The sequence below is a fragment of the Polypterus senegalus genome, chromosome 18 (assembly GCF_016835505.1).
Source record: "Polypterus senegalus isolate Bchr_013 chromosome 18, ASM1683550v1, whole genome shotgun sequence".
Lineage (NCBI taxonomy): Eukaryota > Metazoa > Chordata > Cladistia > Polypteriformes > Polypteridae > Polypterus > Polypterus senegalus.
In genome coordinates this window covers 55380500-55399785 of record NC_053171.1, presented here as the reverse complement: position 1 = coordinate 55399785, position 19286 = coordinate 55380500, and the positions used below count along the sequence as shown (strand labels likewise).

The following is a 19286-nucleotide window of genomic DNA, read 5'->3' as shown; positions in this document are numbered from 1 at the left end:
ACCTTACTGACATTGGCCGACGAAGGAGCCACCGATTCTTCCTCTGCCCAGTGCCACCACAAGCCTAGAGCCGCCCCTGAGTACTGCTGCAATAAATTATTTCATCGAAGTGAAACACATGTTTAATAACGTGCTTTAACTGCTATCATCATGAAAATGATATCACGTATACATCTCAGTATTTTAGTTATTCAGAGAGCTGTAATATCACGAATGTAATGGACTCTGTGTCCAGTTGGAGGAAGAGAGCCGGTTTAAGAAGCAAGTAGTGATTCACACACATAGAGCACATACGAGTAGAAGATCAAATACAAAACAAAGCATTTAACGTGCTACTTTAATTACGATGTGATTTGAGAAACTGGTTAATTAAACAATTTTAAGATGAAGTTTATAATGTTCTACTAAATGACAAATAAACTACGTGATTAAAGTGGAAATGTCGAGATTGAAGTGGACATTTCGTGCTTTTTCCCCACCGTGTGGCTTTTTTCTCTGTACCCTAATAAGCTTTCATATGACAGTCAGACAGTGGGCTTACAACTCGCCTTTTCACGGTAACTTTGATATGTGACTTCTTTTTTATTTCTGGTACTGTGCGATTTTGTGAATGTGAGCTTTCAAGTTTCTCCAACATGCTATGTCACTCGATCAACTTCATTTTGTTGATTATACTACGGTTTATTTGAACAAATAGTATGTTTTTCCTTTGCCTCCACTTGGTATTCGCTGAAATTCTTATATTTTCCCCGTGCTTTTCCCATTGTCTTTTCACAGAAGGCTGCGCTTAAGGGCGATTTATATTGATTTGCATATTCAAACAGGCGTAATTCTGGGAGGATTTGGGGCGTTACATAATGTGCGTGCACAAGCGTTAGTTTTCACGCTGATCGGGATTTATGTAGCGGAAGAATGTGGAAGTTGGAGTACGCACAGATTCCTGCATCTGGATTTTTCTGTGTGTAAGCACATTTCGGCTTTTGTGCTTACGCCATGTTATAGTGCGATTTCTACGCACGCCGTTATACATGAGGCCCCAGGTGGTTAATCACCTGGAACGCTTCCGTGTTTGCTATAAAAGGGCCCAGCTACCACCACTCGAGAAGCCAGAGTTGGGAGGAAGGAGACAAAGCTTAAGGAGGAGTGGTGGTAAAGAAAGGAAGAGAACTGTTTTGTGCTTGTGTTTTGGGGACTGTGTTTGGGCTGTGTGGAACGGAGAAGACGTGTCCCACAGCCGAAGAAAAATAAAGTCTTTGTGTTTTTTATAGGTGCCTCCGTGTCCATCTGCTTTTGTTACTATATATATATAGCTATATATATATATATATATATATATATATATATATATATATATATATATATATATATATATATATATATATATATATATATATATATATATATATATATATATATATAGATAGAGAGAGAGAGAGAGAGAGAGAGAGAGAGAGAGAGAGAGAGAGAGAGAGAGAGAGAGAGAGAGAGAGAGAGAGAGAGAGAGAGAGAGAGAGAGAGAGAGAGAGAGAGAGAGAGAGAGAGAGAGAGAGAGAGAGAGAGAGAGAGAGAGAGAGAGAGAGAGAGAGAGAGAGAGAGATCTATCTCTATCTCAAAATCCCCGCGTGTCGCAGCGACAAAAGAACTGCTTTTAAATTTTTATTAAGAAGAAAAGAAAACCTTTTTAAACTGAGGGAAAATATACCAATAACTATCTGTTAAAGGATCTCTTTGTATACCACGTTGTCAGTTTAGCACTCCGGTTGTAATATGACCAAGGTGTGCACTGAGTTTACTTTTGAGAATGCAACGTATTGTTTTGTCCAGGAGAAAAGCAATGTTACCTCAAATCAATGGCAACCTTTTGTAGGGTCTGTCCCTGAGGTTTATTAATTGTCATCGCGAAGCAGAGCCTTACTGGAAATTTGAGGCATTTGAATTGAAATGGGAGATCAGAGGGTATAACGGTGATGCGAGGAATACATTCAGAGTGTGGTGCTCTGCTGTTTTTTTGTGTAGCTGCCTTCACACAGCTTCTCTGCTGCTTTATAAATGAACGCCATATAAGGCCGTCGTTTCTCCTTGTTTCGCGGTTCTGTACTGTTTTATTGTTTGTTTATTACGATTGTTATAGTTATTGTGTAGCTATTCGAGATTTTCTTTACTGTTCAGGTACTGTGAGACTTGCCCGGACACCACCAGTCAGAGACCACATCTTTATAAAAGTCGCACGTTTATTAAACATTGATAAACACAGTCCCAAACACGACACAAAGCAATAATCACCCACAATGAACTCTTCAATAACTCAGTCCTTCGCCGCCAGTCTCCTCCTGGGAGCTTCGTCCTGCTCCCACTCCCGACTCTAGCTCCCAGATTACTGGGAGGCGGCGCCTTTTATTCCCGCCCAGACGTGCTCCAGGTGGCTGATGACGATCTTCCGGCAGCACTTCCTGGTGTGGCGGAAGTGCTGCCCTTTGCCCCGGAAGCACTCCGGACATCCCTGGCAGGTTCCTCCTCCATCTTGTCAAGTGTGGTGGAAGTAACGTTCTCCCGGGTTCTAGGAGGCTTAAGGCGCCACCTGGCTGTGGCCACGGAAAGTCACTCCTCCTCTCCCGTGGTCCTCTCCTGCTCCAGGGCAGTTGTGTCCTCCTGACCCGGAAGGTTTTACTGCCACCTTCCGGACCTTACTGCCTGCTCATATAAGGCGCTCCGCTGGTTTTTTGTGAAGCAGCCTTTACACAGCTTCTCCGCTGTTTTATAAACGAACAACATATATGGCCATCCTTTTTCCTTGCTTTGCCAAGGAAGCTGTTTTTTTATTTAATCCACGGGTTCTACACTGTTTTATTGTTCATTTATTACGATTATTATAGTTCTCTTTACATATCACGTTGTCAGTTCAGCACTCTGGTTGTAATATGACGAAGCTGTGTGAACTCACTCTTGAGAATGCAACGTATAGTTGTCCAGGAGAAAAGCAACCTTGCCTGAAATCAATGGCAACCTTTTGTAGGGTCTTTCCCTGAGACTTATTACTTGTCATTGCGCAGCAGAGCTTTACTGGAAATTGGAGGCATCTGAATTGAAATGGGAGATCAGAGGGTATAAAGAGGATGCGAGGAATACATTGAGTGTGGAGAAACTCTAGAGACAGCGTGTGTATTAACTTGTGGATTTTTCTGTGAGTATTTGACGAAGTTGCTTCCGCAAGACCGCATTAGCTGTGGAGCTCAACTCGGAGCATATTCTTTTCCTACCTTGTCAATTGTGTAATGCGTTTTTTGAACAGGTTTGATGCATGGAAGTGATCACTCGTACTGCGTTCAGTCAGTTCACGTGAGCTGCTCTCTTGTGTGATGTTGCGATGTCCACAGCTTTATTTAATGTTAGCTAAGACCCGGCACTTAAAAGTTTCTCGCTACAGCAATTTTAACTCCGTTACAAAGTGATCCAAAGTCTCGTTTATACCTCGTGTCTTCTCATTAAACTTGTATCTCGCGAATAAAGTATTCACCGTTTTTCTTCAGCACTCTTTGGGACCTCTTCCTTCTTTTCTAGGTACTGCGGTCACAGTCAGTTCACGTGATTACGTGGGAGGCGTGATGATGTGACACACAGCTCCGCCCCCCACGGCCATCGAGCTAAAATCCATTACAGTATATGGAGAAAAATAGGTTCCAGTTATGACTATTACGTGTAGAATTCCGAAATGAAACCTGCCCAACTTTTGTAAGTAAGCTGTAAGGAAAAAGCCTGCCAAATTTCAGCCTTCTACCTACACGGGAAGCTGGAGAATTAGGGATGAGTGAGTGAGTGAGTGAGGGCTTTGCCTTTTATTAGTAAAGATTTCATAGTCATGTCATTAGATCTACAACCATATATCTTTGATACTCTGGTGAAGAGAGGGGCTGGGCTGTCAACTTATCACTACCTTGCTGTGAGTTGCATCAGATGGTGTTGGAAGATGCTAGACATTAAAGATGTACTCAAATATATAATGAGGTTGTGCTGGGATTGTTTGGTAGTTGCTACTCATTTGGGGAATCTCCATCTTGCCATTTTGGACAAATTTCTCTTGCGTTTCAAGAGAAGCTGGAAACGTTGAATTTGAATGGGCCATGTTTCATGACTCCATTGCTGAGACAGCTGCACAGAGCTGCGGTAATCCCCTAACCTGGTGGTGGACACCAGCAGTAAAGGGAACCATCAGACTGAAGAGGCCTTCGAGCTTGGTTAGTTAGCGATTCTTTCAAGGTTTCAAGTGGCTCAGGAGGGAGAAGCAGTTTTTCACCTATGTCTTTAATTGCAGGGATGGAGTGCTTCTGACCTCACATGGGGATATGGTCAGACGGTTGAAAGAACACATCCTAAATCCCCTTCACACACCTTGCCTTGAAGAAGCAGAGTCGGGGGATTTGGAGGAGGACTAAACCATCTATGGGGCTGAAGTTGTAAACCTCCTTGGGGCAAAGCTCTGGGTGTAGATGATATTTACCCTTAGTTCTTAAAGGCTGTGGATGTTTTTGGGCTGTACAAGGCTCACGCACCTCTTCATTATTGTGTGGAGGTTGGGGACAGTGCCTCTGGATTATTAAACTTGGGTGTTAATCCCCATGTGTAAGAAAGAGGACAGGTGGGTGTGTCCCAGGTCTATGGGGATCACAATTCTAATCCTCCCTGGGAAGGCCTATGCCAGATTGAAGAGGAACAATGTGGATTTCATCCCAGTCATGGAAAACTGAACCAGCTTTTTACCCTCTCAGTAATTTTATGTTAGAATGTTTGACCAGTCTATTTGTGATTATTATGGACCGAATTTGTGTCATAGCTAAATATTTTCAGCCAAGTGTGAAGAAACCAGGTTGAGGATAAGCATCTCCATGTCCAAGATTATGTTCTCAGTCAGAAAAGGGTGTAGTACTCTCTTCAGGTTGGGGATGAGGTGCTGCCTCAAGTGGAGGAGTTTAATTAAATATCTTGGGATGTTTTTGAGTGAGGATAGAAGTGAGTACAAGACTGACTGACAGAACACAGAAGTATCTGCAGTCATTTGGACAATGTATTGGATAGTCATTGTAAGAGAGAGCGGAGTCAAAACTCCTGATTTACCGGTCGATCTACATTGCAACCCTCATCTTTTGCTTGCAAGCGGGGCCGGCTCTACGCTGGGGCAAGAGGGGGCAATACCCCCTTAAACAAATGTCCTGCCCCCTTAAATCAAACTTTTAGAAGTTGAGAAAGAAAATAATAGATTACCCATAAACTGAATATGGACAAGATTTACTACAGTAGCTGAAAAATCCACTGGAAAAGGCACAAATGAGATGATAGGTTTCACCTCTTGTTCGCTCTTTCCCTTTGTGCTTTGTTTGTGCGCAGCTCACACAGTACTCCGTAGAGATCCCCACTCACTTCCCCCCAGCTAAACATCCAATCACTGTTAGTATATGTAAAATTATTAGTAAATGACCCGGTGTCAGGTTTCTCAGTAGGCAGGGCAGAGCAAATGAGCTCGTCAACTGCAAGAGGCTTTGAGGAAGCAGCAAATCTCTGTCGTCAAAATCATAGCGACTCGTGAAATAATTAACAACAACTAAAAAATACATCTATATTTGTACAGTCAATGGGGGACTAGTCCATTGTTCTTCTCACAGTTTCAGTCTGGTAGAGAAGTGTTTCTTTCTCGATCCCACAAGCACCACTGTGAGCCTGTCTGCTGCACAGAGCCGACTGGAGGACCTGTGTCTGTCAGGCCCCAACACAAAGCCCTGCCCCAGCTTTCAACTCTGCACTCAACAGTTTTCTCGTTTCATATACTGATGTAATCAGAGATTTTAGTAAAGCTTATTTATTCACTTTCCACCCCAGCTTCCAGCAGCTCACTAAGGGAAAGCTAATGCTGTGAAATGCATCCTTTTCCCAAGCTTTTAAAAAGTGTGGCGCTGCTCCTGCTGTACCAATAGCAGTAGCAATGATGCTGCTACTGGTACATCAGAGACAGCAGCTAGCATGTCTACTCCTGTGGCATCAACAGGCACTGCTTCTCCTGTACCTCTGCCAACAATTGCTGCCCCAAAGCAACCCGCTCAGCTACCCAGTGACTTAAATGGCAATACACCATCCCAGCCAATACTGGCTAGTTACCCCAAACATGTATTAGGTGGTACAACATTAAGATCATTCAATCCTGCCTGGTACCGCACACAACCATGGCTGGAGTACTCTGTTGTGTGGGACGCATGCTTCTGTTCCCCTGTCGGAAATATGGCAGCACTGTTAATGAGAGGGATGTAGTTTTTACCTTAACTGGTTTTAACAACTGGAAAGCAGCACTTGATCGAGACAAGGGGCTACAGAGGCATGTGTCCAGCCACAACCATGTGCATGCTTCAACCATCTGGACTGAGCATAAAAGCAGAGAGGCCAGAGGGGGACTGTGGATTCAATGTTGGTTGGTAAAACACAACTTGAAAAAAAACATTACTATGTCAAGAGTATTGGTAGTGCTATAAGGTTTCTCTGTTTAAATGAGTTGGGGGTCCATGGGATTGCAAAAACCTTGAGACATGATGCAGCGGGTAATGATGATGACATTGCTTCAGGTATTTTTCTAAAACTGATGGAATATACCTTAGAGAAGGATGAGAAGCTAGCAAGCATTGCTAAGGGTATCCCAAAAAATGCAAAATACACATCTAAGGATATCCAAAATGAAATTATCCAAACACTGGCTGACATGGTGCTTGGAGAGGTCAGGAAAAATATGAAAGTGCTGATTCTGCAGGGTTTTGCCTCAAAAGTGATGGGACCAGGGATAGGTGCAATGTGGAAAATTTGTCTGTGATAATACGGTTTGTCAGAAATTCCATGCCAGAGGAGCATCTTATTGGGTTGCTTGACTTGTAACAACTTGATGCAGAGTACATCACCTCTGAGATCCTGTTACACCTTTCTGATGCTGGCTACAGTGCTGACAGTATACTTAGCCAGTGTTATGATGGGGCTTCTGTGATGAGTGGGGTTAGAGGTGGTGTACAAGCTCTGCTCCAAAAGAGGCTTGACAGATATGTCCCATACATCCACTGCTACAACCACCAACTGCACTTAGTGGTTGTGCATGCCATGCAGAGTGAGCCGTGTGCAAAAGATTTTTAGCCTATCTAGTTCACTCTACAACTTTTTCACCACCACTATGTGCTCAATAAACATGATGCACCTTGTCTAAAAAGGCTGCTTGAGATCAGATGGACAAGTCACTATGAGGTGAGGTGACAAGGTGCACTGTGGACAATCAAGAACAAATCCTTAGTATCCTATCTGAGATGACAGAGGATGATGATGCTGCAGTTGACCTGTGCACCGAGGAATCAGGCCTGCTATGCCAAATTAAGAGGCATCACTTCTTTGAGATTGGAAAGTTCCCAGTGTTGGGTGCTTGGTGTCTTGAAACCAGCAAATGCTATTCTACAGTCTCAGTCAGTTGATCTGCGCAGTGCTTCTGAGGCTGTTAGTGCAGCACTGGACTCTTTAAAAAACATCCATGAGGATGACTGTTGGGGAGTGTCATCTCCTGCTGAGGATGAGTCACATCCAACAAAGAGAAGGAGAACAATGAGCAAACACCTGGGTCAAAGTGTTGTGCTCTCAACCTTGGGCCATACAGACTCTGGTGACCCTACCATTTCCCCCATCAGTCTCTGAAAAGATCCCTGCTCAAAATCCTTGACAGGGCCATTTCAGAAATGGAAACTAGATTTTCACACAAGAATATTGACCTGATGAGAGCCATATCTAGTCTTGCACCCAAATCTAGTGCATTTCTAGATCCCATCCTGTTGCACCCTCTGGCTGTGATGGCTGGCACTGTAGCAGATGTTGTAAGTCTTGAAAATGAGGTTCTTGTTGCAAAACAGATGCTGCTCAAAAATTTTCAAAGGAAACAGACCTGTCCACTGTGTGTAAACTCCTGCAGGAGTACAAGGAAGCCTTTCCTGAGTTGCATAAATTGTATGTAACAGCCCTGGTAATTGGTGTGTCTTCAGCATCATGTGAGAGTTCCTTCTCCACTTTGTCACGGGTCCTAACCCCTATCGTCGCACCATGTTACACAAAAGAAAGAGGAGTTTGGTGATCTTGGCCCATGAGAAGTCCATAACAAATAACTTGGATATGGATGAATTTGTAAGAGTGTTTGCAAAGGGAAACAGGAGACTGTTGTTGTAGAGTGGATTGAGGAGAAAGGAGAGCGGAGCTGTTCAGTTACAAACAGAGAGTTTAGTGGCTTACAAAACAAACAAGACAAACAGACAAGACAAAAAGACAAAAAAAGAAGAAAAAAGTTAAAATGTTCTGTTCTAAATCTTGTGTTCTACAAATTAGTTTGAGAATTGTAGGGAAAGACATGGTGAATTGTTTTTTTAATTACTATGTCAACCCTTTTTAGTTTTGTAAATATTGGCTATATTGAGAGGTCTTATTTTATTCTTACTTATTTTGCAAATTTATTTGAGAATTAGGCCATCCAATAAAGATAATTTTTATGTTGTTGGTTGTAAAGATCTGGATGGATATTTTTTTTTATTCTTTATTTTATTTTATTTTTTTATTCTATTTTTCAAGACTTGGTGAATTGATTTTTTTTTTTAATAACTTGGCCTACCCTTTTTAGTTTTGTTAATATTGGCAATACTGAGAAGTGTTATTGTTGGGTTCTAATATATTTGATATTTTTGTTGTTTTATTTTTATGTTTTCCTCCTGAGGGATTACCACCTTATCGTGGTCAGGGGGTTTGCGTGCCTCAGTGACCCTAAGAGCTACACCAGCAGAAGCTTAGCCTTCAGGTGGGACACCCAAGTTGGACAGGTCTTAGGGTAGAGGCCTGATGAAGTGCAATCCAATGACATGACAAAAACAGTAATCCAGAGCACCCTACCCCTTTCCAGCCTCCATTGCCACCATGTGCCCCCTTCACATTTCTGTCTGCCCCCTTAAATATGCCAGTCTAGAACCGGCCCAGCTTGCAAGTGGTAGATAGTGACTGAAAGAACTAGATTGAGGATACAAGTAGCAGAAATGAGTTTGCTTCTCAAGGTGCCCTGGAGGAGCGCAAACATTCGGAAGGAGCTCAAAGTAGAGTCCTGTTGTTCCTCCATATCAAAAGGAGCCAGTTGAGGTGGTTTGGGCCATCAGTAGGATACCTTAAGGCAGCCCAAGGACACCGTTGTGGAGAATATCTCTCCTCTGCCCTGGGAGTGCCTTGGTATCCCCTTGTTGATGGGGAAAAGGGACATCTGGGAATCTTTGCTTAGTCTGCTGGCCCTGCAACCCAAACTGGAATAAGTGGCAAAGGGTGAGTGGATGGATAGATAAATAGGGTGATGAGCCTGATGTAAGTAACTATAGTTCAGTAAGCCTAATGTGCATCACAGGTAGATTAATGAATGGAATTAAGGAAACGATAAGAGTAGCACATGGCAAGCAGTGAAATTTTACCTAATACTCAATGTTGGCCCAGGTGAGAAAGGTTATGTTTCACTAATATGCTGGAAAGCTATGGGGAAGTAACACAAGTATACATTAGGTGTATATTATATTTAATTCAGATGACTTTTGATAAGATATCACATGAAATGTTAGTGATCAAATTAAAAGAAGTAGGAATTCAGGGGATGGTGTGTGGATGGGTACTAAATTGGCTCCAACACAAGAAGCAAAGTGTTATAATGAGGGGGTCTTTTGTTAGAATTGGATGATGTTAAGAGTGTTGTTCCTCAGAAGTCAGTGCTGTGTTCACTGCTCTTTAATATACACAAATGATCTGGACAAGAATGTAATTAATAAGATGGTAACATTTACAGATGATATGAAACTAAGTGGGAAGGGTAGATAATCTCCAGTCTGTTGAATCATTACAGAGGGACTTGTACAGCACTGGCACAGATTTCTATCTAGTGAAATGTAATGTAAGTAAATTGGTAAAGTATTACATTTAGGTAGTAATGTTTGGTTTGAATACATAATGGGAGGTCTGAAAATCGAAAGTACACCTTATGAGAAGGATTTTGAAGTTGTAGTGGACTTGACACTATCAACTGCTATAAAGGCTAACAGAATGTCAAGGTTATATAGAGCCCTGACATGTAGATAACAAGTCCAAGGAGGTTCTGCTAAAGCTTTATAACGCACTGGTGAGGCCTCATCTGGAGTACTGCATGCAGTTTTGGTCTCCAGGCTACAAAAAGGACATATCAGCACTAGAAAAGGTCCAGAGAAGAGCGACTAGGCTGATTCCAGGGCTACAGGGGTTGAATTATGAGGAAAGATTAAAGGAGCTGAACCTTTTCAGTTTAAGGAAAAGAAGATTAAGAGGTGACATGGATTGAGACTGTTATTTTAAAATGAGTTGGTTACCTTAGTGTGGCAAAACACATAGTAGTAATGATGATTGATTTGCAACATGATGTTATTTCATGCACCAGATTTCCTTCAGGTTACTGTTCCAAGAGTTAATGGATCATTGCATATAACCCCAACTCTCACTCGGTGATAACCAAGTTTACACAGAATTCTGAGCTCTAGTTACAGTCAATCATCTAAATCATTTAGAACATCATCTAAAACATTACAGAGGAAAAATGTAAATGACCAAGAAGAACTAAGCTGCTTTGTTTCACAAATTATTTGATGAAGTGACAAAAGCAAAGTTTACAATATTGTGGAACATGAATAGAACAAATGAAAGCAGCCCGATATGGATTATAAGTGTCTGAAAATTAAATTTAATGAAATGTATGGTAATTTTTTTAAGTGTTTGAGCTGATTCACTTTTGTGTCTCTTTACAATATAAGGGCAGACATAAACAGTAAGTGTAAGTAAATAAATTATTACAGGAACATCATGATAGTGTACATAAGTGATTAACTAGGATGGCGGAATGTTAGGTAATATAGCATTAGCCACAACGGGAAGTAAAATACATTTAAACATTTTTCTCTTGCTCTATGTGTACCTTCAGCACCTTTTCTCTGTTTCCTTGTGTGTCTGAACCTCTCTTGTGCGACGCTTCCTGTCGAGTGTATTCCCGTAAAGCTAGCTTTTCAGACTCTGTCATTTTGAGGCGTCTTGCTCACCTTCTATCTACTTTTATACTTCCCATTTTTGAAGGGGAATCTCAGCATGGCACCTACGCCTTTACTCCTCCTCATGTGTCACGCACTTCCTCTTTCAATCGCGCCACCAATGCCAAACTAGCTCTGAGGGATTGGAGACACACACAACATTTTATTATAAAGTAGATGATAAGTTGAAGGAAGTTATGCTTAAGCTGGGCAGCTAACTTGTGAAGTCTCTTCTAGAGAAGGTATATTTCTCTGTATTGCAAAAATGACATTGGCATAGCTAGAGAAAGAATGATAAAAGATCCAGAATGTATCGTAAGAAAATTAGTTTATTGATTCATTTCTTCATTTTTGCAGTTGGTTTTCCTAATTCATGTATTTTCTTTATCATTAAAGGAAATTCAGAAGCAATGTCTCTGTATGCAATTGGAAGAGATTAAGAAGATCACCCGCCTGAAATCACTTGGCAATATTGTCTTCATTGGTCAGCTTTTTAAATGGAAGGTCATTACAGGAAGCCGTGTTCATCAGTGTATTGCATGGCTTCTTAGCAATTACAGCGAGGAATCTCTGGAGCGCCTCTGCTTGCTTTTGACCACTGTGGGGAAGCAGCTTGACCTCTCTGAATCCAAGGTGAGAGGCATGTGGTGTAATTTCTAAAATGCTTAAGCTAGCTGTAGAGGTGCATACACCTCAGAACCTCCTTCAGCAGCAAATTCTTCTTTCTTTCTTCAAAAAATCTGAGTATACTGCTCAAGTGTTCTTGAACACAATATTGCAACCAATCAGTGCATGATCCAACCATATTTTATGTTTTTAAATTCATCTGAGTGGGTAGGAACTCTTAGGTGTTTAGTCGTGATTTCCTGTCTCACTGGGATATAAATATGCGGTGGCACACAGGCCAAATTTCCTTAGTGATTTTTCACAATGGGAAAGACCCAAGAATATAGTAATGATACGCAACAAAAGTCTATTAATCTGCACATGTTATGATTTCACTTACTATAAGGGCAATGGTTAATAAGTTTGAAGACACTGGAGACAGTTAGAAAACTATTATCAGACGCCATCTTTTGGGAGGTTTGCCAGACAAAAAACATTGAACTTGGTCCCATTGAAAGCTCCAGTAACATTTGGCAAACTAGGTAGTCAAGTTTGTTTGACAACAAAAGCTTTTTCATTTTCACTGTATTTAGGAGAGTGTTAAAATATTTTGCACTGCAGTTTTCATTATTTAGTTAGGTAAGAAAATACAAAGGGTTATTCCCACCTAGACAAAGCTGTGAACATTGTGAAGACTGTGGTTTTTTGATTTCTCCAGTGCCATTAATACCATCCAGCCATCCTTGCTAAGATATACACTAGGAGATATTCAGGTTGTTGGGCCTTTGGTGTACTGAATAATGGACTGTGTCTCTGTTATGGTTGTTAGCAACACTGGAGCACCACAAGGAACAGTCTTGTCTACTTTTTAATTAACTCTGTACACCTTGAACCATAAATGTAACGCCAGGTCATGTCATTTGTAGAAATTCTCTGATGATTCTGCACTAATGGGCTGTATTGAGGGATTACACCTATTATAGACTTGTTTGGAGTTACAGTTCTCCTCCTTTCAGTCACCCAAGAATCCCTCAGAGCATAAAACCTGTAACAAGATATTTCTGGGTAGGAATATGTCAGTCAAGATATCACATTATTTGTAAAATGCATGTAATGTAATTGCTCCAAACACTGGCAATGTTTCTTATTGGTCTTCATATAATCCATCTACTGATTTTTATCCCTGATTTGTCCCATCTCAAGTCAATGCTACAATATCATTAGTAGTGCTCACCTTTTACCTCTAAAAAAGAACTTCCCAGACTGTTTAAAATTGAGAATTGATGCAACAGCATGTAGTTTGAAAATCAATAATTTCATACAGGAGTCATCAATTCCCCTTTAGAATTTAGCAGTACCATTGCACTAAATTTGGAATTAAGATTCACTGGCTGCCATCTGGAGCCACTGTCAAACTAAGGAGATAAATCCAGATATTAAAAATGGTATATATTATACATATATAATTCTAACCTTGACATACCTTTCTAGAAATATTAACAATTTCTTGTTGAAAATGTAATTTATTAGAAGACTATATCATCCATCCATCCATTTTCCAACCCACTGAATCCGAACACAGGGTCACAGGGGTCTGCTGGAGCCAATCCCAGCCAACACAGGGCACAAGGCAGGAACCAGTCCTGGGCAGGGTGCCAACCCACCACAGGACACACACAAACACACCCACACACCAAGCATACACTAGGGCCAATTTACAATCGCCAATCCACCTAACCGGTCAGCTTATGTTTATAAATCATTTGGTAGGCATATAATTATATTTAAAATAGCAGTGGCTCCAGCATTGACTCTGATGGATACACATCTTAACTTCATCCAATTCTGATATGGTTTCTCGCACAATAACCCTCCGATTCCTATTTCTGAGCCAATTCTGAAGCCATCGACAAACACCCTGATATCCCACTTCTTTTGGTCTGATGTCTAGCCTCATTGTCTGTAATCAAAAGGTTTTCGAAAGTAAACATAAATAATATCATATGCTGCACAATGGTTGTAATCTAATGTAATGTTAGTAAAACATGACCTTCTTCATCTGAACCCATGCTGATTGTTCATTAAAAGTCCTGGGGCCTCATGAATAACACCATGCGTAGAATTCGCACTATAACATGACGTAAGCACATAAGTCGAAATGTGCTTATGCACAGAAAAATCCACATGCAGGAATCTGTGCGTACTCCAACTTCTGCGTTCTTCCGCTCCATAAATCCCGGTCAGCGTGAAAAGTAATGCTTGTGCACGCGCCTGCTGTCCTGCCCAAACTCCTCCCAGACTTATGCCTCTTTGAATAGGCAAATCAATATAAATAGCCCTTAAGCTCGGCGTTCTGTGAAAAGACAATGGGAAAAGCACGGGGGAAAATATAAGAATTTCAGCGAATACCAAGTGGAGGCAAAGGAAAAACTTACTATTTGTTGATTTAAACTGTGTTATACACAACAAAAGGAAGTTGATCGAGTGACATAGTGTGTTGGAGAAACTCAAAAGCTCAAGTTCACAAAGTCACACAGTGCCAAAATAAAAAAGTCACAAATCAAAGTCGCCGTGAAAAGGCAAGTTGTAGCCCACCGTCTGAGCTTATTAGGGTACAGACAAAAAAAATAGGCACACAGTGGGGGAAAAAAGCATGAAATGTCAACTTTCATTTCAAAATTTCCACTTTAATCACATAGTTTATTTTGTCATTAAGGTAGAACATCATAAACTTCATCTTAAAATCATTTAATTTACTAGTTTCTCAAATCCCATCGTAACTGAAGTAGCACATTAAATGCTTTGTTTTGTATTTGATCTTCAGTGTGCTCTATGTGTGTGAATCACTACGTGCTTCCGTTCTTTCTCTTTCTCCGACAGGACAGAATCCATTACATTCATGATATTACAGCTCTCTGAATAATTAAAATACTGAGATGTACAGTATATGTGATATCATTTTCATGATGATGGAATGAAAGCATGTTATTAAACATGGAAACATGATGGCGCAGTGATTGTTCATGTCTCACACAAGATACTACTGCGCCACCTTCGATGAAATAATTTATTGTAGCAGTTCTGTCTCTTTCAAACGTACTAACCTCCAATTCCTGTCTTTTCTTTCCCCAAATACCCAATCGCCACACAATCGGCTCTGTAATAGATGTTAAGCCACCTGTAAGCTTATGACGACGATTCTTTAAAACTTTTAAGGAACATTGAAATATCTTCATAGTACGTGTTTAATTATTCTATTCATCTATCCTTCCAGTGTCGTGCCAGCCTCAGTAAATATACAGTGCGCAAGGTAGGAACAATACGTGAACTTGCTAGCACTGCGGCAACGTATCCTCACATGTTTAATTATTAACAATACAGATTATTTAAATGAAGTTAAAGTTTTATCTGTATAATATAATCAACATATTTTGCTGCATTTCATCTTAAAAATGATATCGTCATCATATGTAAATACGTGCTTTATAAAGTGGCGCAGGTTGTGCAATATTATAACTGTAGTGCAAGTTTACAGTGAGGTGATTGTACTTATAAGTACAAACAGTTCTACAAGGAGCAATTGATTGAGTGTGTTTATAGTTCTTGGGATGAAACTGTTTCTGAACCACGAGGTCCGTACAGGAAAGGCTTTGAAACGTTTTGCCGTGGCTGAGGTAGCGTGTGCTTGATGCTGTATACCGATAATTCTCTTTCCAATCAGCTGCTGCTGTGATTCACACTCAGATACAGTGATATAAATACTCTGAGTGGTGCAGTGAGAGTAATATGGAAATAGATGATCTGGTGTGGCAACCCTTAAAGGGAGCAGCTGAAAGAAGAAAAAGAAGAAGGAGAAGTGAGAGTAACAACGCTAACGCAGTTTTGGTATTTGGAATACTATGGCTAGTCCCTGGGCCATTATATTGTTACAGGTAATCTACAATCAGACGCATTACACTAATAAACAATATGCGGTTAGTTTCAGTGTATTTATAAAGCCGAGTCAGAAATGTGGTTCTAAGAAATAAAGGGTAACCACGCAGGAACAGTAGCACTGCTTTAATGCTAGGTGCCACCAGTCTGCAAAACCGAGCAGAGAACTTGCGTACGACAGGGTATAAGGTACCGTAGAAAAGTGCCTGGCTTTACGCCAAGTGTAGGTTTTATACATCGTGATTTGAACGTGGAAACGTTCTTACGCAACATTTCTGTGCATACACACCGTTTATGCATGAGGCCCCTGGTCCTGCAATGTGTTTCTCAGTCTTTAATAATTCCTTCCATTGATATACCTGTGAGGCATGTTACGCTTACTGGCGTATAGTTAACTTGGATAATAATTGGCATTTGTCAGTCCTTTGGAACTTTCTAGTGTGCAGTGACTTCCTCAAAATATGTGTCATGGGTTTATATCTGTACTTGCTAACTTCTTTAACAACTCAGGGTGAATGTAATCTGGTCCTGGTGATTTGTTTGATTTCAGCCTATTTAAGCAGTACTTCTTTGCATTTTTACTTAAACATTCGGTGTTAAAAAACAGTCACTGATTACTTCTAAAAACTCCTGCTCTTGTAATGTTGCTGTTTGCAAGGTAAGTCCACTTAATAACTGCATAGTTAGTCCCCCATAACTATATAGCAGGACTTGGCACCTGGTAATGTTTATACGTTCATAAAATCAATTTATAGTAGCCAATTTTTTTTCTTTATAATGTACTTAGAGAAAGAATACAAAATGTCAACTCTATTGGTCATCTGTTTTTTAACCTACTGGTAAGTACCTCATTTAAAAAAAAAAACAAAAAACAAAATCGGCATGTATGTATTTTCTGTTTAGCTTGCTATATCACTCCTGCCTCTCAAAAAATAAGATACTCAACAGACCTACTGCCACAGTAACAAATGCGTATGCTGTTTCTATGCATCAGCTGCAATTTTTAGTAGCATCAAATAATGTATAAGCACACGCTAAATAAATGGTTGTTCTTAACCTTGAATTAGATGCTCTTCTGTTATATGGTTTCTCTCAAGGAGGGTAAATATTTTTTGATTGTGATATGTCTGTGGTTTGCAGGTTTTTTTTTGTGCCCAGTGCTACAGTGATAGGCTTTGGCCCACACAGGTATGGTAATGGCTGGATGAGTAGCATTATTAAAAAAAATACAAAACACCTGAAGCACGTTTCTGAACAGTATCCATTGTTGCCAGTGCCATATATGGGCAAGTCCACCTTTGCACTCTGGGGTGTTTTTTTTAAGGATTTGATTGGCTCTTATTCAAACATTTTTATGCTGTCTACAAATTGTCTAAACATAACCTGTTAGACCAGACTACCATTTCTAACAAATATCAACTGGCTGTACTTTTAAATAACCTTTGAATAATGTTTAATTGGACGGCACGGTGGCGCAGTGGGTAGCGCTGCTGCCTCACAGTTAGGAGACCCGGGTTTGCTTCCCGGGTCCTCCCTGCATGGAGTTTGCATGTTCTCCCCGTGTCTGTGTGGGTTTCCTCCAGGCGCTCCAGTTTCCTCCCACAGTCCAAAGACATGCAGGTTAGGTACATTGGCGATCCAAAATTGTCCCGTGTGTGTGTGTGTGTGTGTGTGTGTGCGCCCTGAGGTGGGCTGGCACCCTGCCCGGGGATTGTTTCCTGCCTTGTGCCCTGTGTTGGCTGGGCTTGGCTCCAGCAGACCCCTATGACCCTGTAGTTGGGATATGACGGGTTGGATAATGGATGGGTGGATAATGTTTAATTGTCTAAATAACATCATTGATCATAAAATTGGGTGATGGGCCCAGCAATAAAGTCCACTGCATCACACCTTCCCACTACTATGTTGAGTAATATATTGTTGTCATCATGAGGTTGGGGTGCTACTTAGGACTACTAAAAAAGGGGGCTATCAAATCCAAGCTAGTCACAACAAGGACAAATGTAAAGTACAAATAAAAATGATTTATTGTCAACAAAAATGCTCAGTAATTATCAAAACTACAAAGAAAACAAAAAGGGTCAGAAGGAGTTGCTTGAAAAAGTAGCAAGCAAGTCCCAAAAAATGTAAATTCAAAGAGTATATGGTAAAAACAAATGCAGAAAATCCACAACAAGCTCTCAATAATTGAAATCTCACCAACACTGTAAGCTCATTCAGTAAACCAGAAAGGACTGCTTGTTTCCTCAGCCTGTATAGTTTTGAGGGTATTCCCTTGATGGAGATGGGCAGGTTTGTCCCACTGCCACGGGGAACTACCCACCAAATAAACCGAACATAATAGAGAATACATAGACTACACAAAACTAATAAGAAACCCAGAAAAATGGAAGTAATTAACAATTATAACAATATTAACATAAGTCAAAGAATCAAAAATGGACAAAAAACACTTGAAACACTACCAGCTGCATGTTTTAGCATTGATTTGACAATTTACAGGAAAATGGTCCTTTCTGGTCATACACAATAAGGAAAAGTAAAATCAAAGTTGAAGTAATGTTTAAGGGAGAAATGGGTCTTTTACATTTATAGCATTTTTATGTTACAAAGTGGTTGAATGTGAAGACAGATGGATGTTTTAAATATTTTGGGAATGCCATTTTGCTGTAAAATATTGTATGGATTTTATTGGCATCATGAGTTATGTATGTAAATCATGAGCTATGTTAGGGCTTTCTCTCCATTGTTCTTTGTTCTTATAGTTGTGTCGCTTTTTTGTTGCTGTGTCCTGTTTCTTTATAACTGTGAATATGTTACATTATTTCACAAATTCATATTAATATTTAAAGATATTAAAAAATTAAGTAATTAAATGTGTTGTTCTTCCAGGTCCTGTCTTGTGACTATATCATTGTAACATAGAAACCTGAAGATGTTTGTTTTAATTAACATAGGTTGCAGGGACTGGGTGGGTGTAGAAGGGAAGCTCAGTCCTGATGTATAAATTATTTTCTTTGAAACAGATTCAAATGGATCAATACTTTGGTGAAATGAATGATATCATCAAGGCAAAGAAGGTATCCTCCAGGATCCAGTTCTTGTTACAGGATGTGTTGGAATTGAGACAGGCAAGTACATTTTTGAGCTTACTTCACTTAAATTGTTCTTATCTTTTAAAAAGCTTAAATAAAGCAACATTGTTTTTTAATAACCTATTTAATGTGCCAACATTTTTAATGCTGCCAACCTGTAATCATCATCAATTTGAAAAACCTACCACACACTCTGGCACGTGTGCAGTCTCGCACCAACCTGACCTAAAATATACTGTGTTAAAATCAGTAAAACCATTAAAGGGAGGCTAATGATGACAACATTTGTCACCCCCTTAACTTGTCTTGCTCTTGTTAATTAATTTAGAAGAACTCCAGGCGCTTTCTGCATTCAGTAATGTCAAGAACTAAAGGGTTGTGTTAGTTGAAGCTGAATTACCTGGACTGCTAAGACAGCATGCTGAGCTGCTCCAGCCAAATTCGACATAGTAATTGCTGTTTTGTCTACAATATGTTGTGTTTTTATAGCATATTTTGTACTTAATATAAGCAACAATATAATTGTAAATGT

General features: G+C 40.2%; 1 protein-coding gene across 1 annotated transcript in view; it reads left to right on the top strand.

The window, feature by feature from the left end:
• The window catches only part of LOC120518405, a 62578-nt gene extending 43994 nt beyond the window's left edge, over positions 1–18584 (top strand). Inside the window, exons 7-8 of the mRNA XM_039741190.1 lie at positions 11517–11753; positions 18552–18584. Of these exons, the coding sequence (XP_039597124.1) occupies positions 11517–11753; positions 18552–18584 (270 nt within the window). The remainder of the gene's footprint in view (positions 1–11516; positions 11754–18551) is intronic.
• The last annotated feature ends 702 nt before the right edge of the window (positions 18585–19286 follow it).